Source organism: Manihot esculenta, chromosome 17 (assembly GCF_001659605.2).
Source record: "Manihot esculenta cultivar AM560-2 chromosome 17, M.esculenta_v8, whole genome shotgun sequence".
Classification (NCBI taxonomy): Eukaryota; Viridiplantae; Streptophyta; class Magnoliopsida; order Malpighiales; family Euphorbiaceae; genus Manihot; species Manihot esculenta.
This window is the reverse complement of record NC_035177.2, coordinates 17,776,338-17,800,529: the sequence shown is the minus strand read 5'-3', so window position 1 is coordinate 17,800,529 and position 24,192 is coordinate 17,776,338. Positions and strand designations below refer to the sequence as shown.

The 24,192-nt window shown below is 40.5% G+C and overlaps 1 protein-coding gene across 1 annotated transcript; it reads right to left on the bottom strand.

Moving 5' to 3' along the window:
• Nucleotides 1-684: 684 nt before the first annotated feature.
• Nucleotides 685-2,490, bottom strand: LOC110607228 (AAA-ATPase ASD, mitochondrial). Its single transcript, XM_021746304.2, has one exon. The coding sequence runs from the start codon at nucleotides 2,408-2,410 to the stop codon at nucleotides 875-877; it is 1,536 nt and encodes a 511-aa protein (XP_021601996.1). The 5' UTR covers nucleotides 2,411-2,490; the 3' UTR covers nucleotides 685-874.
• Nucleotides 2,491-24,192: the final 21,702 nt, after the last annotated feature.

Genomic DNA, 24,192 nt, shown 5'->3' with positions numbered 1-24,192 from the left:
TTTTTTCGCATTAGGATGATTTTATTAATATTTTTATATAAATTTTTATTAATATATTTTAATTTTTAAATTAAAATTAAATAATAAATAATAAATTATTTCATTGAAAAATATTTTTTAAATATAAAATATTTTTTAAATAAATAGAGAATAAATTTCTTTTAGTAGGTGGAGACTAAGAAAATTTGGTAAGTCTTTCATAAATAGTAAGTATAATATCACCAATAGTCTTTAGATGACCAAATTCCATATAAATTTATAGTGAATTGGACTGGACAGATGCATATGTTAAAACAAATTAAAAGAGAGGATTTTTTTTAATGTCAATTTGTCATTTAATCAGTTAGAGCAAAGAAGTACGATTTTTTTTAAATATATTATTTTACTTGTTATTAAAAAATTGTGAAAATTTTTAATTTTATTATAGATTTTGATATTTTTATAATTAGGTGTATATTTAATCTCTAATCAATTTTTAATATTATCTAGGAAGAGCATGTTTCTTTTGCCTAAATTTATGAGAAATATAATAAGTAAATATAAGACTAAAAAAAATAAAATTTTCTAAGTATATATTTTTCTAAGCAATCCATTACACTTAAATTTTTAATTGCTAAATTTTAAATAATAAGTAGCATATACAATCCAACAATTATTTTATTTATTTAACAAAATAAACATATATACAATCATATTAACCAACTAGCTTCATATACAATACAGCAATTATTTTCAACAATCACATAATTAACCAACCTAGCATATATACAACCATGCACGTAATATTTTCAAACCAACTTCACATAAAATCCAACAATTATTTACTTTAATTTGCACAAGAAAATCCAACAACTTTTTTTTTTTTTTTTCTGATTCAGACACTGTCTTCAGAGAGCTTGCAATTTCCATTTGAGATGAAGCCGTTCTCTTTGATTTTTCCACTTTCCTTTTCCTTTTCTTCTTCCTCAGTAGCTTTCTCTTTCTCTTGCTCTGCTTTCAACTTTGCTTCTTCCTCAGCCTTCTTTCTCGCCTCCTCTAGAGCAGCAATCAATTTCTTCAGACAGGTCTCCTCGTCTTCATTTTCTGACTTTGGCATCAAATTCTCAGCAACATCAGCTGGTGTCATCTTCGTTTCCTCCAACAAGTTTTGAATCTTTGCAAACAGTTCATGGGATTCGATATCCAGATAATTCTGAGCTAGAACCTTAAATGCTTCAAAGCAACAGTAAGACATTTCTATATGCTTATCCATCCTTCCCCTTCTGATCAAAGCAGGATCAAGCTTTTCCACGTAATTTGTAGTGAACACAATGATTCTTTCTCCTCCACAAGCTGACCAAATTCCATCGATAAAATTCAGCAACCCAGATAAAGTTACCTCACTGCTTTTCTTGCTTTCTTCTTCTTCCTCCTTCTTCTTCTTTGAAATTGGATCTTTCCCTTCATCATCTTCATCTTTCCCCTTCTTTGGCTTTCTCTGCCCTGTAAGGTCCAGAGAGCAATCAATATCTTCAATCACGATGATAGACTTGCCTGTAGTCTCGATCAATAGCTTCCTAAGCTCACTGTTGTCCTTGACTGTAGTCAACTCAAGATCGTAAACATCGTAATTCAATAAATTAGCCATGGCAGCTATCATAGTTGATTTCCCAGTTCCTGGAGGACCATAAAGGAGATAACCACGCTTCCATGCCTTCCCAATCTTAGCATAGTAGTTTTTCCCCTTGCTGAACTTGATAAGATCATTCTTGATCTCTTCCTTTTTCTTTGTTGCCATTGCCAAAGTATCAAAACTCGCCGGATGCTCAAACACCACATGGCTCCACTTGGTGGCTCTCCATCCATACCAATTCTTGCTGGGATTATTCGTGTAGAGTTTTCTTTGCCGATTCTTGACAGAAACAGCCTTTCCTTCTTTAATAACATGATCTATATAAGACTTGACGATGATTTCTCTGTAACGTCTATGGACTATAAGCTTGAAATATCTTCTCTCATCCAATTCAGGATAGAAAGTATATGAATTATTTTTGGGGTTATTTTTTATTGAAGTCCACGAGACCTTAATCCCATTGAAATCATCAGTAACTTCCTCATGGTCGTCCATGGTGAGAAGCACAGACTTACTATCTTTGACAACGTCCGCCTTCAGTTTCTTGGCTCGCATGGAGGAATTAGCGCTAAGGTAACTCTGAATGGCGGCGTAGACGTCGCTGCGTCTGAGATCTTCGCCAGTGTATTCATCGAAGATGATTTGGAAATAAGGGGATACAAGAGCCACCAGCTTCTGACTATATCTCTGAACGTAGGCTTGAAGTTGGTAAGGGAAGTATCGTTCATACATAGCCCATACAAACATTAGGCCAGCCATTGCTGAACCTAGCTGAGTGTAAATCTCTACTACGCTCATTTTGTGGAGAGTTGAAATGTGTTGCTTACAACTCTTAAGGCTTGAGAAGTTTAAATTGAAAGTGTAGTGTTAGAGAAGTACTCAGTGTGCTCATTTATTATTTATATAGTGGAGAAGTATGAGAAGAAGAGCATGTGTTGCTTGGCGAGCAAGTTTACTTTTCTTAGCAATTGCCCATAATTTTATTATAATTTCCAATTACCATCCGAGAAGATGGCATGAAGATTTGTTTTTTAAATTCCGTTTGTCTTCTTTCACCAACCCCGAAAGGGAAACATACCAAAAATTTTATAATCCTAGTAATGGTTTTATACCTATTAATTATAATGAATTTCATATAAATTCTATATGAACAATTGATAAAAATTTATTAATATGTATTAATACATGAAACTACCATGATTTTAATTTTAATAATATTAGTAAATTAATTAAATTTATACATTCAAATAGAAAATTTTTTATATACGCTAAAGTTAAATGCATTCAAAAAATAAAAAACTATTTAACATATTTTTATCAGTATGATATATTATATGTAATTTTATTATGTATATAATTTTAAATTAATTGAATATATATATTAGGTAAAAAAAAAACTATATGAGAAAATTCTTCCCTAGAAATATATAATTCTTTTTTGAAAGAAAATATATAAATTTTAATTGCCGCCAAGCAGCCTCCTTTTTTGACTACTTTTGTCTCTTGGCTTTTCCTAGGCCATTTGTTATCTATTAAACTGGGTAAATTGTTACATTAGTCTTCCAACTTCAGAGATGATTTCAGATTGGTCTTACTATATAATCTCTAAATTTTAACTTTATTTTAAAAAATTCCCATAACCTGCAAGAGTAAGTTTTCATGTAAATTTATACGGTTAATAAATAATAATATTTAAACTAACAAATTCATGTGTAAATTATATTTTTTTTTAAATTGAAAAAATTAATTTAAAATTTTGATTTAACATTTTATTTTTTTAGTGATTTAATTTTTATTTTTAAAAATTTATATTATTTTAATTCGATTTTATCAGTAAAAATTAATAAAACCGATGAAATTGATAGAAAAAATTATTTGGTTCTTGCAATTAATAAAAAAAATTCATTTATTAATTATTTGAAAATAACCGTCTAATCGGATTTAGTTCAGTGGTTAAATATATATCCTGATAAATACAAATTCTAGCCTCTATTATTCTTTTCAATTTTTTTCTTCTATATATATTTAATGCTGACAAGATACTTTTCCAAAATGATGTAACACATAGTGGATGTCATCAAATTAAGAGAGCTTAGTGCATGCGAGAATGTTCAGTGAACTTTCATCTTTCTAAATCAAAACCAGAAATTTAATAGCTAGTAAAAGATTGAATCTTGGTGTATTCACACGATAATTATGTTTTTAAATCAATGAAGGATTGTTTTATTTTGCCACTTGCATATTAAATTATATATATTTTTGTGCATGCAATTTGATCTCTATACTTTTTATATGCCTTTATTGTGGTCCTTGTAGTAAGATGCTGAACAGATGGCAAAGATTACTAATTTATTATGATCTTGGAACTTAAGCTGACATAAAATCTTTGAATTTAGACCGATATGAGATCTTTAAAATTAACTATGTCTGATATAAAATATATTATTATGTAAACTTATGGGTAACTTTTGCATAAACTCATACTGATAATGTATAAGATATAAGAATCTTTACAATTAGGACATGTGTTCATGATCCAATCGAACCTTGGTTAAAGAGAAAAATCAATTTTAGTAAGGGTCGAGCAGACTGAGCACGACCTAATATGATCAAGGGATAAATATAAACTTTCAATGCGATGGTCGGCTCCCCTGATTCTTGCTGAGATCCTAAATGCACATGCTGTGAATTAGACTGATATGACGCTGATGAAAGAACAGGGTATAGATTAATCGGCTCTACATTTATTAGTCGACTGTCCACCATTAAAGAGTCACCTGACACACCTACCAAAGGATGTCACCATCCGATCTGATGGGACGTGGTGCAGAAAATGTCAGGATAATCAGGGTATGTATACCTCTGAACCAACCCTAATTGCAATCATTAATTTGTCCAAAGAATTTCATACTTTTATTACTCTAAAAAAAAACCTTAACCTACCCAAACCGACGATCAACTCTATTAACTCTTCAACCACCAATATCGATCCATTGGTTTTCTAATGAGATCGAACCTTTGTCCAAAGGTTTTCATCTGAGAAGTCTACCAGATCTCAATTCATCAATTGGGGTCGTCTGTGGGGACGAAAGAAATTATCCTATCATCGGAGTTTCCAAATAAATCCATTGAGATCTATATGGCCAACAAAGAAAGCAACCTACCGACACTTACTGGAAATGAAATCCAAATCTCAGAAACCACCAACCCTCAGGGATTCCCAATGACCTTATTCTTGCTCCTCTCCACTCAAATGATATCCAACGTACCTTCTGTCAGCAACTCCACACTAATAAATGCCATCCCACAAACTCCACTGTCTAACAAAGAACTGCAAGGCATGCCACTATATCTGCAGCAAATTATGATATGGATGAGCCAAATCATGTAATATCGAGGTCTCACAGCTCCCTTGACTATAAATCCAATGCTAGCTACCACCTCTAGCTGGGCACCAACCCCAACGTTCATTGCTGAGGCCAAAAATCTCAAATCAATAACCATGACACAGGAAACCTGGAGAAAGAGAAATAATTGAAGCATCTAAAGAGCCACTGACCAAGCCAAGAAGTCGTGTTGTGTGAAGTCTAATTGAAGAAGATGTTAACGTAGTAAGGAGTGCCACGCATAAAAGATATGATTCTGAAAGCGAGGGTGAAGAAACAAGTTTTAGATCTCCTAACAGTTCAAAGAAACCCAAGACAAATGAAAAAGGAGTGGAGGAAAAATTAGAAAAACTAAAAGAAGAACTCTTGGTTGAGTTGAAAAGCCAAACAGGAACCCACACTAACCTGAGGACATCCTCTCCCTTTACGGCCTGTATCCAAGAAGAAACCATCCCCAAAAAATTCCTGATGCCAACCATGGGAGCATATGGCACAGGGAACCCTAGAGACCATGTAGTCACTACAATATCTTCATGGAGTTGCAAACTCATTCGGATGCCTTGCTCTGCAAGGTAATCCCAACCACCCTAACTGGAGTAGCCTTGACATTCACAACTTTAAAGTGCAGAAGATTCTAATAGATAATGGAAGTAAGGTGAACCTCCTCCCCTACCAAGTATGCAAGGCCATGAAGATACTTGATGAAAACATAGTGAAAGATCAAGCCCTAGTGAAAGGGATAGGCAGAGTGCTAATACCGATAGAAGGGAAAGTCAGACTATTATTGACCCTTGGAGCACCGCCCATAGCCAGGACCCAATATACCCAGTTCCTAGTGGTCAAGCTGCCATTAGCATATAATGCAATCCTAGGCCAACCAGTCTTGTATGAATTTTAAGTGCCCACTAGCATCCTATATTTATGCATCAAGTTTCCCATTAATGGGGGGGTGGCCACGGTAAAAGGAAGGCAAGAAGTCACAAGCTATGTACCTGCCAACGATTGACGTGGAACCCTATTGCACAAGCCTCAAACGCACACGCACAAGTAGATATGGAATCCAAAGATTTGATAAATCCACCTCCTATAGCACCCCACACTTAGAGAAGCTGAAACACCAACGATCAAAGGATTTAGATGAGAATCCGACAAACGCCACAATGAGTAGTTGATAAGTTAGCCAAGATTCCTGGTGCAATTGATGAAAGCAAATCCTCACTCTCACTCAAAGCAATACACGCCAAACGCATGAAAGGAATTTTGAAAATTTAGATTTAAAGCTACCTCTTACAAGTGTTTCTTATCCTTATATAGTAAGGAGAGAAAATAAAACCCTAAGACACTCTTTTTAGGGCTGGTCGAACCACACACAAGACCTGAGCCCAATCACATACTAAAATAACACATCAAACGCATAAGTATTAAAACATAAGCCCAAAATATGGCCCAACACTCTAAAACTTAAAAGATAAAATATGGCCAGAGCTAAAATAAAACAAGTGTTTAAATAATAAAATATAGCAAGCCTATCATGACAAAGCTGAATCTTCACAAAAACCTTTCTTGATCTTCACTTTAGGCTTCCCTTTGTGTAGCTTTGTCCCTTAGGTTTGATTAGACTCCCTAAACCTATGATTGCAAGTGTTGCACCAAATCTATCCCATATGAGTTGAAGCACGCCTCAAATGTATATAGATCATATGAATATGATTTTGAATTCCTTTTAGATCTATTTGAATGATATAACTTTGCTCCACACCGTTGTTAGAAATTTGTCCTATTGGATACATATTATTCCCTCCTTCTTTAGAAAAGATTCATCCTCGAATCTTGCTGATATTTATGTCAAGAAGGAAAGCTTTAGGAACCCATGTATCTTCAAAGACCTCCTCTTGAATAGGTGAAAATAGCATAAAACTTTCGTCATGGATGTTTTCATCAATAACCTGCACATCAAGAATAAAAAGATCTTGTGGATGTGACCCATTCTCCTCTATAACTTCCAAAGCAGTCTCATTCACCTCCTCCTCCTCATCAATCACGTGCTCCCCATGTCCACCATCATTCACAACCTCTTCTATAAGCTCATTGATGGAATTTTCAACAACAACTATATTAGATTCATGCATTACAACTTCCTCTTCAATTTCAATCTCTATGGAAGTTGAGATTGAAACTTTAGCCTCTTCTTTCTCCTTTTCTTTCTCCATATTCCCTCCTTGAACTAGTCTTGATTCTTTTCCAGCCTCTTTACCCTCAGAACTCAAGCTCTCACTCCCCTTTGTAGCCAAGGCCAAAGCCTCCCTCTCCCTCTCCAACATCTTTATTTGATCAGCATATAACTCTTGAGGTGATAAAGGAGCGAGTATAACCTTCTGTCCTTCATGAGTAAAGGAGTACTTGTTATTGAACCCATCATGTTGCACCTTTCTATCATATTGCTACAGCCTACCCAACAACATATGGCTTGCCTGCATAGGTATCACATCACACAAGATCTCATCCTTGTACCTACCAATAGAAAATTGTATAACCACCTGGTGTGTAACCCTAAACTTACTACAATCGTTCAACCATTGTAATCTGTATGACTTAGGGTGTTTAATAGAAGTTAATGCCAATTTCTCCGCTATATACACACTAGCCACATTTGTGCAACTACCTCTATCAATAATGAGAGTACACACTTTTCCATTCACCAAACACCTAGTGTGAAATATGTTTTCTCGTTGTTCTAGGCTTTCTTCCTTGACCTGGATATTCAGAGCATGCGTAGCAACAAGCATCTCACCATGTTCAGCAAGCAATACATTATCAACAAACACATCCGAATCATCACAATCATTATGAGCATCAATCAATTCAGTCATATTAGCATATATCTCATCATCACTATGATCAGAATCAAACACTACACCCCCATCAGCAGTTGCTATCATAACTCTCTTATTAGGACATTGAGATGCAATATGTCCTTTTCCCAAGCATTTAAAACATTTTATCTCTCTACTAGGGTTAGAAGAGTTAGAATTACCTGACTATTGCTTGTTATTCACTTGAGAAGGTCCTTTATTAGTGGAGACCGAATCTTTGCTCCCTTGGATTGGGCTTTTATAATCTTTCTTTCCTCCACTTCTATAGCCTGGAAATCCACCACCACTGTTTGAGGACTTGTATGTGATTTTAAGGTTATTTCTGCCCTTGTGATCAGTCCAAATTTAGACCATTTTATTATGATGTTATTAATGTTAATTTACACTTTTTCTGCCTAATTTTGTGGTTTTGATCTTATTTTGCAGAAAATGGTGTAAAGAGGTAACTTGGTGAAAATGCTCTTAAAACTACCTAAAATGGAACAAAGGAGAACAAGCATGCCAAGTTGCAATTGAAGAGGAGATAAATAAGGAAAGTACATTCAACCAAGTAATTTGAAATTCAAATTTTAAATCTTCAAGAGCATTCAAAATTTGAAATTCAAAATTCAGCTTATTCAAGAAGCCAAATCTCAAGAAGATGCACTTGCCTCTCAAGCATTCAAAATTCAAAATTCAAAAGAGGACATTCAAAATTTGAAATTCAAAAGAAGGCTCTACCTCACAAGAAAACTTAGGGCAACACTTTCAGCCTATAAAAGCTTCAAGTGCCGCACCCCTTCTCTTCTTCTCCCATTCGGCCACACAAGTCTCTTCTCCTTCCAAGGCGGCCGACCATTCTCTCCTTCTTCCTTTCTTTTATTTTTTGTTTTGTTTCAGCCATGAGTGGCTGAAACCTCTTTTTCTAGTTGAAGATTAGGTGAAACTTTGGTGGTTTTATGTATTGGGAGATCTGAACATACATTGTTTATCTTTTGTTTTTCAATATTTATGCAATTTCATGCTTAATTCCATTGTTGCTTTATGGTTTAGATCAATAGAGCTAATTGATTCTTGATTGCAAGGTAATAATTTGTTTGTTTGGATAGTTTTAAGTCCGTAATTGCATGAATTATTCAAACACAAGTAACTCTTCGTGTAAAAACTAAGGAAATTGCATGATCTAGCAATATCACCATGCGTTTGGGTAGCTAGAATTAGGTCTCTCTATTTCTTAATGCAATTGACAGTTGTTAGATGCCAAAGGCCCAAGGACGTTCCTTGCAACTTGTTGATTGGTAATTAATTAGAGGACGTTCCCTAATTGATTTATGATTAAGGAGGGATATGGTGGTGAGAAGCGTCTTCCATCTCCATAACTAATTTATTGAATCAAACAAAGGAACCTAAGTATCAATGATCAATCCCAACAACTGAAGTGGATCTAATTATTCAACTAGAGCTTTTCTCATATTTGAATCTCTCTATTTTATTATTTGCTTTACTTTATTGCTTTCAATATTAGTTTAATTCACCAATCTCAAAACCCTCCTTTTATTTTACTTTCAGTTTACTTACTTGGTCTTGATAAGGAAAATAGGTAAGTATCAATTCCCTGTGGATTCGATCCTTTTGCCACTATCTACAGTTATGAAATTGTTGATAACCAAAATGGTTATTTTTGACTGGCTTCAACAACTGCACAGTCAAAAATTGGTGCTGTTGCCGGGGAGTTGATTTAACTAATTTATTTTTCTTTCATGACCAAGTCAGACGCAAGGAAACTCTGCCTTACGATCCAGAAATAGAGCGAACAATCAGGTGACTTGGGAAGCAAGCCACCATCGAATATTCCCCCAAGGAACCAGCAATTGCAGACTCAGTGTGCACGTAACGACCCGAAAATCGGATCGCTACCGGCGCTAGGATCCAGATCGGCTTAAGGCCGCCAGGTTCCGTAGCAAGCCAAATATTCATCTTGTGAACCTGTTTAATCCCATACATGATCAACAACATACATAAAAATTTTAAACTTTCCTTTCAATCATTCACCAAACTCAACCTGTGCATGCACTCTACATAATCATAAACATTAACCCCACTTTGGAGTCTCAACTATGCTCTAATGGGGCGACATAACATACATTGAGTTTGGTTAAACATAGACATTTATCAAAATCATTACATTTAAAAGATCATGTAAGCAAAGGGGATTAACAACCAACTAGGGTCAAGCACAACTATAAACCTCAATAGACATCATTACATTACATAACTGTACTAAACATTATACATCAACATTTTTCATGTCCACACTAGCGATTACAAGACCATAACTTCATTACTCCTACTGACCTTGACAGAGCATATTTTAGCCCACTTAATCATGATATTCTTGATGTTTATTTGCACCTTTCTGCCTAATTTTGTGGTTTTAATCATGTTTTGCAGATTTTAGGTGTAAAGAGACATTCTGGAGAAAATGCTCTTAAAACTGCCAAAAAGTGCCAAATATGGAAAGTTTCAGAAAAGGAAAGTTTTCATATATAGAAAGTTCCAAATAAGGAAAGTTTTCATATATGGAAAGTGCCAAATAAGGAAAGTGTCAGAAAGCACAGTCAGCAAACTGTCCGAAATTCGAACTGCAGAATCTTTCCTGCCTTATTTAGAACATGTGCCAAGAAAGGAAAGTTTTCAAATAAGGCAAGTTTTTAGAAAAGGAAAGTCTTCAAATGAGGAAAGTGCAGAGGCAAAAGCAAATAAGGAAAGCTCAGTCAGAAGATTATTTGAAATTCAAAACGCAGATCTTTCTTTCCTTGTTCGAAGATGTGCACATACTGCAGGAGTCAAATCTTCCAATTTAGGCAGTAAGATCTCATGAAGGCACATTTGCCTCCTCTGCGTTCAGCATTCAAAATTCAAACGAAGGCTCCACCTAAAAAGGAAAGACTGGACAAATATCTTTCCACTTATGCACATTAATGACTGCATTCTCCTGCCTTTTTTGCAATCCATGCGCGTGCCACCTCTTCTGGAAGCATTATCCGCGCGTCCTTCCTCTTCTGAAAGCCTTGGTACGTGCATATTTCCTTATGAACATCAAGCCACGAATTTTCTTCCTCTATTGGCAGCCTTGGATCGCTCTTCCTTCCTTTTCAAGCACAAGGTACGCTCCTTTCCTATTTTGAAGGCAATCTGCGCGCCAACTTCCTTCTGAAGCCTTGCAGTCCGATTCTTTCCTCTTTTGCAACAACTTGAGCAGCAAGTTGCACATGGGCAGCACCTTGGACAGCCTCTACACTAATTAGGAAGCAAGGTCAGCATCTAAACTTATTTAGGAAGCACAATCTACGCCTCCTTCCCTTTCTGAGACCAAACCGCGTGCACCAACTTCCTTCCGCAGTGCATTTTCGCGCAGCCTTTCATCTGAAGCCGAAAAGCGCGATTCTTTCCTTTTCAGACACTTATTGGGCAGAAAATACCTCTTGGGCAGTAAGTATGACCTAGGGCAACACTTTTCAACTATAAAAGGCCACATAAGGAGCCTCTACAGGGCCCGAAGCTCCCCTTGGGAGACACCTACGAAATTCACTTCTCTTCTTCTACCTTTCTTCTTTTCTTTTATTTTTGGTTTTTGTTTCAGCCATGAGAGGCTGAAACCTTCATTCTAGTTGAAGAAATAGTGAAGCTTTAGTTGTATTGTGGATTGAGAGACTTGAACTACATTGTTTATCTTTTGGTTATTCATTATTCTTATGATTTCATGCTTAAGGACATTATTGCTTTGTTATTTAAGATCTCCATTGATTTTTATTGCAAGGTAATATATTGTTGGTTTGAATGATTTTAAGTCCGAAATTGCTTGATTTGTTCAACCAAAAGAACACTTGGTGCACTACCAAGGAAATTGCATGATCTAGTGTTGTCTCCATGCATGTGGGTGACTAGAATTGGTTCTCTCTATATCTTTATGCAATTAACTATTGTAAAAGGCCTAAGGCTCAAAGACGTTCTTTGGCAATTGTTAATTAGTAATTAATTGGAGGACTTTCCCTAATTGATTTAATCTTGAAGAGAGACAATGGATGTGAGAAGCTTCTTCAATCTCCATGGCCAATTTATTGAATTAACAAAGGAACATATGAGTAAATGATCAATCCCATCAACTAAAGTGAATCTGAATCTTCAACTAGAGCTTTTACCATCATTGTTTTATCCTTAATTTGCCAACTGCTTTCTTTTTAATTGCTCTTTACATTAGTTTAATCAAATCAATCTCAAAACCCCCCATTTTTACTTTACATGCACTTGCACTTTCTTTTCTTTTCTGCTCTTTTTAATTTGGTCTACTCAAGGAAGGTAAATAAGTATCAATTCCCTGTGGATACGATCCTTTCACCACTGTCTACAGTTTTATTATTGTTGGCAATTGAATTGATTATTTTGACCGGCTTCGACAACCGCTCTGTCAGACCTCCTGGTCTACCCTGAACCTGCAAACCTGGGGTTAAGGGAGTGGGGTGAGCTACTAGAGCCCAGTGAGCAGAATAATAACATATTTATATTAAAGGTTCATGCTTTCATGGAATGCATCACATCACAACTAATCATATCAAGGATGAACTCGTCACCATTTAGCCCTCTACATATTCCAATCATGCCAGGGGCGTAGTGCAGGCCACACCTGGTCTTTCTCTTATAGATAACATATCATACATAACCAACTGTGCCGGGGGCGTAGTGCAGGCCACACCCGGTCTTTCTCTTACATAGTGCCAGGGGCGTAGTGCAGGCCACACCTAGACTTCCATATCATATCATCATGTCATAACATATGAGGGCTAATGGATCATTCAACATTCATCCACATCAACAACATATTATGCAATGCAACATATTCGTGAATTCTAATGCAAACACCCTAATATATCTCATGGCATTCATGATGCGTGAATCATGCTAAAACTTTCATTTAATTTCTTAATTTAAAACATTAAGTTTAGTTCTACTCACCTTTGGCTGAAGCTCTACTGACTCTGAAGCAGCTAAACTCACTGCTGGGGTCCTCGGTTCCTCGGGTCCGAACCTACACAGGTGGACTCAAATGAGGGACCTAACAAACATAAATATGACTCTAAAATACTCCCCAAAAAACCCCCTAAAACACCTTAAGACATCAATAGAGAACATGCAAAGGAAGGCTGAACAGGGCACTTTCGGCGGCAGGTTCGGCGGCCGAAAGTCCCTCCAGAGCCGAAAGTCATGCAGGTTCGGCGGCACCTTCGGCGGCCAAAAGTGCCCTCCAGAGACGAAAGTCCATTTTCGAGGGCAGCTTCGGCAGCCGAAAGGCTTGCCTCACAGACAGGTTCGGCGGCCGAAACTCCTTTCGGCTGCCGAACCTGGTTTCTCCCAAAGGGCAGAAACCAGCTCTTCAATGCATACTTTCCTCCCAAACCTTCCAAACAAGCAACCAACTCTCTCCAAGCATGCATACACACATACATCAACACCTAGGGGTCTCAAACTATCCTAAACCCCAACTACAACACATCAAACATACATTTTCCAACACACATTGTCCATATAATCACATAAAACCTAACAAAGTTCAACTAACCTAAACATGCATTTCTATCCCATAGATCCACTTAAAACTTGTTTAAAACATACAATGAGCTCAAGATCGGCCTTTACCTCTTGAAGATCGAGAGAGAGACGACCTAAACTTGGAAACCAAAGGAAAAGAGCTCCTGAGTCTTCCAAGCCTCAAAACTTCCTTAAATGCTCAAAATCTTCAAAACAAAGTAAAAACTCATGAAAATCGTGAAAGATTTGAAGAAAAGAACTCAAAATCGGCGAGGGACGGCGGAGAACTCACCTTGACCGAAAATGGGGAGAACAGCTCGCCCATTCGGACAAGGGGACCCTTTTATAGGTGGCTGGCCAGGCCACTTTCGGGGGCCTAACGTGCCTCTGCATGCATGCCATGTTCAGTGGCCGAACTTGAGGTTCGGCGGCCGAACCTGGACTTCCCTCACTTATGCCTTCGGGGGCCTAAAGCACTGCCAAAGCGCATGCATGTTCGGCGGCCGAACTTCAGGTTCGGCTGCCGAACCTGAGTCTTCCTCCAAGTTCTATTTCAACCAAAACTCATTTTCCTTCTTACTTAAAATCATCAAATACATTAAAACATTTTATAAAAACATGATGTTACCCCTTCTAGAGGTCTCCGACATCCGAGATTTCACCGGACGGTAGGAATTCTGATACCGGAGTCTAGCTGGGTATTACATTCTTCCCCCTTTAAGAACATTCATCCCCGAATGTTCACCAAACAAACATAGCATGGCATCAAACATGATCATACAAAGCATAAAACATCAACATACATATATAACACATAACACAAGACACTCACCTTAAAAGAGATGAGGATATTGCTGGAGCATAGACTCCCGTGTCTCCCAGGTACACTCCTCGATGTTGTGGTGATTCCAAAGGACTTTCACCATCGGGATCTCCTTGTTTCTCAACTTTCTGATCTGAGTGTCAAGAATCCGTACTGGCTGCTCAACATAAGTGAGATCCTCTTGGATCTCCATATCAGGCTCACTAAGAACCTTGCCCGGATCTGACACGAACTTTCTTAACATAGAAACATGGAAAACCGGATGGATTTTCTCCATTGAAGCAGGTAAATCTAGCTTATACGATACATTCCCAATCTTCTGCAAGATTTCAAAGGGTCCAATGTACCGTGGAGCTAGCTTACCTTTCTTCCCAAACCGAATCACCCCTTTCATTGGAGACACCTTGAGCAATACCAAATCCCCCTCCTGAAACTCTACTAGCCTTCTGCGGATATCTGCATAACTCTTCTGACTGCTTACAGCAGTCTTGATCCTTTCTCTGATTATGGGCACCACTCTGCTGGTGATCTCTACTAGCTCAGGCCCTGCCAAGGCCTTTTCTCCAACTTCTTCCCAGCAAACAGGGGATCTGCACTTCCTTCCATACAAAGCTTCATATGGAGCCATCCCTATGCTAGCATGATGGCTGTTATTGTAGGCAAACTCCACCAAGGGTAGATGCTGCCTCCAAGAACCGCCAAAATCCAGCACACACATTCTGAGCATATCCTCTATTGTCTGGATGGTCCTCTCTGATTGTCCGTTCGTCTGTGGATGGAAAGCAGTGCTAAAATCCAACCTGGTACCCATAGCGTTCTGCAGACTCCGCCAAAACCTGGAGGTGAACTGGGGCCCTCTATCAGACACTATAGAAACAGGAACCCCATGCAGCCTGACGATCTCATCAACATACACCTGCGCCAACTTGTCCACAGAATAGCCACTCCTAACAGGGATGAAGTGAGCAGATTTGGTCAGTCTGTCCACAATCACCCATATGGAGTCCAATCTGTTGGACGCCGCCGGTAGCCCCACCACGAAGTCCATAGCTATATTCTCCCATTTCCACTCTGGAATAGGTAGTGGGTTAAGCATTCTAGCCGGCTTCTGATGTTCCAGCTTCACCCTCTGACATACTTCGCAGGCTGACACAAACTGTGCCACTTCTCTCTTTATAGCTGGCCACCAATACACTTTCTTCAGATCTTGATACATCTTGGTGGCTCTAGGGTGAACGTTGTATCTGGCATTATGAGCCTCTCTCATAATGTTTCCCTTCAGCCCTACATCATCTGGTACACACAATCTGCTCCCATAGCGGAGGATCCCCTTGCTGTCGAATCTGAACTCACTATCCTTGCCTGACTGAACAGTCCTGGCAATCTTCACTAACTCTGGGTCCTCATGCTGTTTCTGAGCCACCTGCTTTAGAAACACGGGTACCACTCTCATCTGGGCAATCAAAGCACCTGTACCAGACAACTCCAACTATAGACCTTCATTCATGAGCTCGAAGAGCTCCCTCACTATTGGCCTCCTCTCTGCTGAAATATGGGACAAACTGCCAAGTGATTTCCGACTTAAGGCATCCGCCACAACATTCGCCTTACCTGGATGGTACTGGATCTTCCAATCATAGTCACTTAGCAGTTCTACCCATCTTCTCTGTCTCAAATTCAGATCTCTCTGACTCAGGATGTACTGCAGGCTCTTATGATCTGTGAAGATCTCACATTTTACCCCATAAAGGTAATGCCTCCACATCTTGAGTGCAAAGATTACTGCTGCCATCTCTAGGTCATGTGTAGGGTAATTCAACTCGTGCTTCTTCAGCTGCCTAGAAGCATAAGCAATCACCCTTTCATTCTGCATTAGCACACAATCCAGTCCCACACGGGACGCATCACAATACACTGAGAAGTCTTCATTACTAGATGGCAGGACTAATACTGGTGCTGAAGTCAACCTCTTCTTGAGCTCCTCAAAGCTCTCTTCACACTGGTCGGTCCACACGAACCTCTGGTTCTTCTTAGTCAGTCTGGTCATGGGAGCTGCAATCTTAGAGAAGTCCTGAACGAACCTCCTGTAGTAACCTGCCAAACCCAAGAAGCTCTTGATCTCTGTCACTGTAGTGGGTCTAGGCCAGTTAGCTACAGCTTCCACTTTCTTGGGGTCTACCTCGATTCCATTTTCTGACACAACGTGCCCCAAGAATGAAATGCTCCTCAGCTAGAACTCACACTTGGAGAACTTGGCATACAAGCCGTGTTCCCTCAAGGTCTGCAAAACCAACCTCAGATGATGGGCATGCTCCTCTGCATTCCTGGAATATACTAAGATATCATCTATGAAGACAATAACAAAGTGATCCAGGTACTGGCTAAACACTCTGTTTATGAGATCCATGAATGCTGCAGGGGCATTGGTTAACCCGAACGGCATCACAAGGAACTCATAATGCCCATATCTGGTCCTGAATGCTGTCTTTGGCACATCCTCTTCTCTTATCCTCAGCTGATGGTACGCAGATCTCAGATCTATTTTGGAGAAACAACCTGCTCCTGCTAGCTGGTCGAATAGATCGTCGATCCTTGGCAACGGGTACTTGTTCTTGGTAGTGACTTTATTCAACTGCCTATAGTCAATACAAAGTCTAAGAGATCCATCCTTCTTCCTCACAAACAGTACTGGAGCACCCCAAGGTGAGGTACTCGGTCGGATGAAACCCCTATCTACCAGCTCTTGCAACTGCTCTTTCAACTCTTTCAATTCTGCTGGTGCCATCCTGTAGGGAGGAATATAGATTGGTCTAGTTCCAGGCATCAATTCAATTTCAAACTCTATCTCCCTAGCAGGTGGTAAACCTGGCAGCTCGTCTGGGAAGACATCTAAGAACTCTCTGACCACGGGCACTGAGGCGGGCTCTCTGACATGACTATCTAGCTCTCTCACATGAGCTAGAAAACCCTGACAACCCCTCCTGAGTAACCTACGAGCCTGAAGGGCTGATATCAAACCTCTAGGTGTACTCCCCCTGTCTCCTCTGAAGACAACCTCTGACCCATCCTGACATCTGAACTTGACTACCTTGTCTCTGCAGTCCAAGGTAGCACCATGGGTAGATAGCCAATCCATCCCTAGAATGACGTCAAAATCTGTCAAATCTAGAACCACAAGGTCGGCAGAAAGGCATCTTCCCTCCACAAAAACTGGACTATACTGGCAGACTGACTCTGCCACTGATGGGTCGCACTTGGGTCCACTGACCCATAGGGGACACTCTAACCCAGAGACCATCAAACCCAATCTCTCGACGGCCCTCGGAGCAATGAAAGAATGAGATGCACCAGGATCCAATAATGCATACACATCAGAACAACAAATGATGAGATTACCTGACACCACGGTGTTGGATGTGTTTGCCTCCTGCTGAGTCATGGTGAAGATCCGTGCTGGGGCTGATGGTCCTTCACCTCTGAAACCCGCTGAAGAAGAGGCTGCCCCTCTCCCTCGGCCTCTGCCACTAGCCTGAGTCACGGCTGGAGCTACTGGCTGAGCCACACTACCAGAAGCTGTCTGCTGAGACTGTGCCAAGAAAGCTGCTCTAGGACACTCCCGAGCCATGTGTCCCTCCTGCCCACATCTAAAGTAGGCTGTCGTCCCAAACATACATACTCCCTTGTGCAGCTTCCCACACTTCCTGCATACTTCATTATCTACACCTGAGCTCGAGCCACCTCCTAATCCCAGACCTGACTTGATCTTACTCCAGAACTTATTCTTCTTTGACTTTCGGGAGCCTCTGTCCCACTTCTTACTGCTTGAAGCTGCTGAACTCAAGGAAGAAGGATCCAACTTTCCCCCTCCTGGGGTCTTGGAACCTGAACACTGTGCTACTGACTGCTTAACTCTCCCTTCGATGATTGCACTAGCCTCCATCCTCCGAGCCATATCCACTATGGCATGGAAACTCTCCCTCTCTGCGGACTGGATCAAGGGGGAATACCTGGAATGGAGCTTCATGATATACCTCCTTGACTTCTTCTGATCTGTGTCCAGATTCTACCCAGCAAACGACAACAGCTCCAAAAACCTGTCTGTGAACTCATCCACGCTCATCTCATCTGTCTGCCTCAACTGCTCAAACTCAATCATCTTCAACTCTCTTGAACTGTCAGGGAAAGCCCATCCGGCAAACTCATTTGCAAACTCCTCCCATGATAGGCTGTCCAACCTCGGGTTCACATAATTCTTAAACCACTCATGGGCCTTCTTGCATTTTAGTATGAACCTAGCCATCTGAATGGCTCTACTGTCATCAGCTCCTATCTCATCTGTAATTGTTTTGACCCTCTCAAGATACACAAACGGGTCATCGCCGGTTTCGAACTGGGGAGCACCCAACTTCATGTAGTCAGTCATCTTGACCTTGCTCCCCCCAGATGAGCTAGGTTTGGGCATTTGGGTTTCGGGAACAGTAGGTGCTGGTGGTGGTGGAGGAGGTGCAGCATCCCTTGTGGTAGGGTTTGTTGTACCCGGATGGTAAGGTGGGGGTGGATACATAGGGTACTGTGAGTACCGTGGGTAGAAAGGTGGGTATGGCATCTGAGAGTGATAAGGGTTAAAACTGGGGTAATCCGATGTACCTCTCATCGAATACCCGGGATTGTGTGAAAAGGGTGGGTAGTAAGGTGGCTGAACAAATCCCGAGGCCTGAGTGCCTCCTTGGGACTCTCCCATTCCCTCTTCTGACATACTTACTCCGAGATTGCCATCCCTCCTCTGATCCACATCCATCTGATCCCCCACATCCTCTGACATATCTCCTTGCACTGTCCCCCTCACTGATCTGCTTCTACCCAAATCCAAAGACCTTCTTGGGTCTCTTACTGCTCTTTCCCTGCTAGACCTGCTAGACATTGCCCTTGGCAATGCAAAAGGACGGGCATCAGTGCCCTCGTCCTGGGGTGGTACTCCAGTCAATCGTGTAGATCGACGAGTTCCTCTCATCCTGTTTACTGAAAAACAACACACATCACATAAACATTAGCATCAAATGGTTCATGTGCAAACACATGAACCCACATCACAAACATCACATATCAAAGCATAACATTAATGCACATGCATAAAATCATGGCATTTCACATCGTCATTCAAGACAGGACTCTACATCCTATCCTAGTGGACATGATTTTCCAATTGTGCTTGACCTTCTAGAACGTCTATGAGCCCGACACTCTAGGTCCGACCATATGAACCCAGGCTCTGATACCAATCCGTAACGACCCGAAAATCGGACCGCTACCGGCGCTAGGATCCAGATCGGCTTCAGGCCGCCAGGACCCGTAGCAAGCCAAATATTCATCCTGTGAACCTGTTTAATCCCATACATGATCAACAACATACATAAAAATTTTAAACTTTCCTTTCAATCATTCACCAAACTCAACCTGTGCATGCACTCTACATAATCATAAACATTAACCCCACTTTGGAGTCTCAACTATGCTCTAATGGGGCGACATAACATACATTGAGTTTGGTTAAACATAGACATTTATCAAAATCATTACATTTAAAAGATCATGTAAGCAAAGGGGATTAACAACCAACTAGGGTCAAGCACAACTATAAACCTCAATAGACATCATTACATTACATAACTGTACTAAACATTATACATCAACATTTTTCATGTCCACACTATCTATTACAAGACCATAACTTCATTACTCCTGCTGACCTCCTGGTCTACCCTGAACCTGCAAACCTAGGGTTAAGGGAGTGGAGTGAGCTACTAGAGCCCAGTGAGCAGAATAATAACATATTTATATTAAAGGTTCATGCTTTCATGGAATGCATCACATCACAACTAATCATATCAAGGATGAACTCGTCACCATTTAGCCCTCTACATATTCCAATCATGCCAGGGGCATAGTGCAGGCCACACCTGGTCTTTCTCTTATACATAACATATCATACATAACCAACTGTGCCGGGGGCGTAGTGCAGGCCACACCCGATCTTTCTCTTACATAGTGCCAAGGGCGTAGTGCAGGCCACACCTGGACTTCCATATCATATCATCATGTCATAACATATGAGGGCTAATGGATCATTCAACATTCATCCACATCAACAACATATTATGCAATGCAACATATTCGTGAATTCTAATGCAAACACCCTAATATATCTCATGGCATTCATGATGCGTGAATCATGCTAAAACTTTCATTTAATTTCTTAATTTAAAACATTAAGTTTAGTTCCACTCACCTCTGGCTGAAGCTCTACTGACTCTGAAGCAGCTAAACTCACTGCTGGGGTCCTCGGTTCCTCGGGTCCGAACCTACACAGGTGGACTCAAATGAGGGACCTAACAAACATAAATATGACTCTAAAATACTCCCCAAAAAACCCCCTAAAACACCTTAAAACATCCATAGAGAACATGCAAAGGAAGGCTGAACAGGGCACTTTCGGCGGCAGGTTCGGCGGCCGAAAGTCCCTCCAGAGCCGAAAGTCATGCAGGTTCGGCAGCGCCTTCGGCGGCCGAAAGTGCCCTCCAGAGACGAAAGTCCATTTTCGAGGGCAGCTTCGGCAGCCGAAAGGCTTGCCTCACAGACAGGTTCGGCGGCTGAAACTCCTTTCGGCTGCCGAACCTGGTTTCTCCCAAAGGGCAGAAACCAGCTCTTCAATGCATACTTTCCTCCCAAACCTTCCAAACAAGCAACCAACTCTCTCCAAGCATGCACACACACATACATCAACACCTAGGGGTCTCAGACTATCCTAAACCCCAACTACAACACATCAAACATACATTTCCAACACACATTGTCCATATAATCACATAAAACCTAACAAAGTTCAACTAACCTAAACATGCATTTCTACCCCATAGATCCACTTAAAACTTGTTTAAAACATACAATGAGCTCAAGATCGACCCTTACCTCTTGAAGATCGAGAGAGAGACAACCTAAACTTGGAAACCAAAGGAAAAGAGCTCCTGAGTCTTCCAAGCCTCAAAACTTCCTTAAATGCTCAAAATCTTCAAAACAAAGTAAAAACTCATGAAAATCGTGAAAGATTTGAAGAAAAGGACTCAAAATCGGCGAGGGACGGCGGAGAACTCACCTTGGCCAAAAATGGGGAGAAAAGCTCGCCCATTCGGACAAGGGGACCCTTTTATAGGTGGCTGGCCAAGCCACTTTCGGGGGCCTAACGTGCCTCCGCATGCATGCCATGTTCGGCAGCCGAACTTGAGGTTCGGCGGTCGAACCTGGACTTCCCTCACTTATGCCTTCGGGGGCCTAAAGTACTCCCGAAGCACATGCATGTTCGGTGGCCGAACTTCAGGTTCGGCGGCCGAACCTGAGTCTTCCTCCAAGGTCTATTTCAACCAAAACTCATTTTTCTTCTTACTTAAAATCATCAAATACATTAAAACATTTTATAAAAACATGATGTTACCCCTTCTAGAGGTCTCTGACATCCGAGATTCCACCGGACGGTAGGAATTCCGATACCGGAGTCTAGCTGGGTATTACAGTGCAACACTTCTGAACTTGACCAAACAACGTGGAGATGGTTGAAATCAATAGACAACCTGTTGCCCATGCTGAACCTACTGTCTATGATGAATTAATACCAGAAAATCCAGCAATGAGGGCACCAATGCCAAGAGAAAGAACACTGAGAGAGTTGGCAGCCCCTATAGGTGATCAAGTACCTCTCTACATCACCTATCCACCATTGACAGTCCCTTTTGAGGTCAAAACAGGTTTGATACACCTACTACCTAAATTTAAAGGTTTGGAGAATGAGAATCCACATAAGCACTTGAAAGAATTTCACATTGTATGTTCATCCATGAGGCCGCAACTGAAGAGCATGTAAAACTGAGAGCATTCCCATTCTCACTTGATAATTATGCCAAAGATTGGTTGTTTTACTTACCACCTGGATCAATCACTTCTTGGGATGGTATGGTAAGAGCTTTTCTGAATAAATATTTCCCAACTTCTAAAGCCATAGGCATAAGAAGAGAGATAAGTGGCATTAAGCAAAAAGAAACTGAAGATTTGTATGATTATTGGGAAAGATTTAAGAGATTGTGCACAAGCTGTCCTCAACATGATATTTCAGATAAATCACTCATAGAATTCTTCTATGGAGGTTTGCTACCATCCCAAAGGAAATTCATTGATGTAGCATGTGGAGGTTCAATTGAAGGTAGAACACCTCAAGCAATCAGAGAGTTGATCTTAACACTTGCAGCACCATCTAGACTATATGGAGATGAAAAGCAGCTATGTAATACCCGGCTAGACTCCGGTATCGGAATTCCTATCGTCCGGTGGAATCTCGGATGTCGGAAACCTCTAGAAGGGTAAAATCATGTTTTTATAAAATGTTTTAATGTATTTGAAGGTTTTAAGTAAGAAGGAAATTGAGTTTTGAATGAAAAAGACTATGGAAGCATTTCCAGGTTCGGCCACTGAACCTCAAGTTCGACCGCCGAACATTGGATGGTTTAAGGGGGCAAGTTAGGCTTCCGAAAGAGGCAAAGGTTCGGCCGCCGAACTTGCATGAGTTTTGGAGGCACTTTGAGCAAAAGAGCAAGTTTTGAAGCTTGGAGACCAAAGAGTTGATTTCTCCCCATCTCCAAGCTAGGATCGTCTTTCCTCTCGATCTTCAAGAGGTAAGCTTAGATCCAACCTTCCCTGTATGTTTTAAAGAGGTTTTATGAAGATTTGTGGGGTAGAAATGCATGTTTAGGTTATTGTTGAGTTTATGGGTTTATGTTATGTTTATGAGCAATGTGGGTCGTATGTATATGTTTGATGTATTTTGGTTGGGGTTTAAGTTAGTTTGAGACTCCTATGTGCTTGTTGGCTTGAGTTTGCATGTTGTAGACAAGGTAAATGCATGTTGAATGAGTTGGGAGGCTTTTGTGCATGTTAGAGGCTGAGTTTCTGCCCTTGGGAAGAACTCAGGTTTGGCAGTCGAAGGCTCTTTCGGCTGCCAAACCTGCCTGTGGTAGCATGTATCGGCTGCCGAACCCTGCCCCCGATAGTAGACTTTCGGCTCTGGAAGGGAGTTTCGGCCGCCGAAGGTGCCGCCGAACATGCATGAGTTTCATCTCTGGAGGGAACCTTCGGCTGCCGAAAGTGCCGCCGAAGGTGCATGACTTTCGGCTTTGGAGGGACTTTCGGCCGCCGAACCTGCCGCCGAAAGTGCCCTGTTCAGCCTTCTTTTGCATGATTTATGTGATTGTTTTATGGTGTTTTAGGGGATTTTTGGGGAGTATTTTAGAGTCATGTTCATGTATGGTTGGTCCCTCATTTAAGTCCACCTGTGTAGGTTCGGACCCGAGGAACCGAGGACCCCAGCAGTGAGTCAGCTGCTTCAGTGTCTTGTCAGAGCTAGCCAAAGGTGAGTGGAATAAACTTTATGTTTAAAGTAAATGAATTTTGAGCATGATACATGCATGACGTATGCCATGAGATATTCTAGGTTGTTTGCATTAGAATTCATGAATATGTTGCGTTGCATAATTTGATGATGATGCGGATGGATGTTGAATGACCCTTTAGTCCTCGTATGTTATGGTATGATGATGATACGGTATGGATAGCCAGTGAGGCCCATTCGACGCCCCTGGCACTATGTTAAGAGAAAGACCAGTGAGGCCCATTCGACACCCCTGGCACTATGGAATGTTATGCTATGTTATGTTATGTTAAGAGAAAGACTAGTGAGGCCCATTCGACGCCCCTGGCATGATTGGACTATGTAGAGAACTATTGGTGACAAGTCCATCCTTGATGTGATTTGTTTGTGATGTGACGCATTCCATGAAAGCATGAATGTTAATATGATGTTTTATGTTATTCTGCTCACTGGGCTCTAGTAGC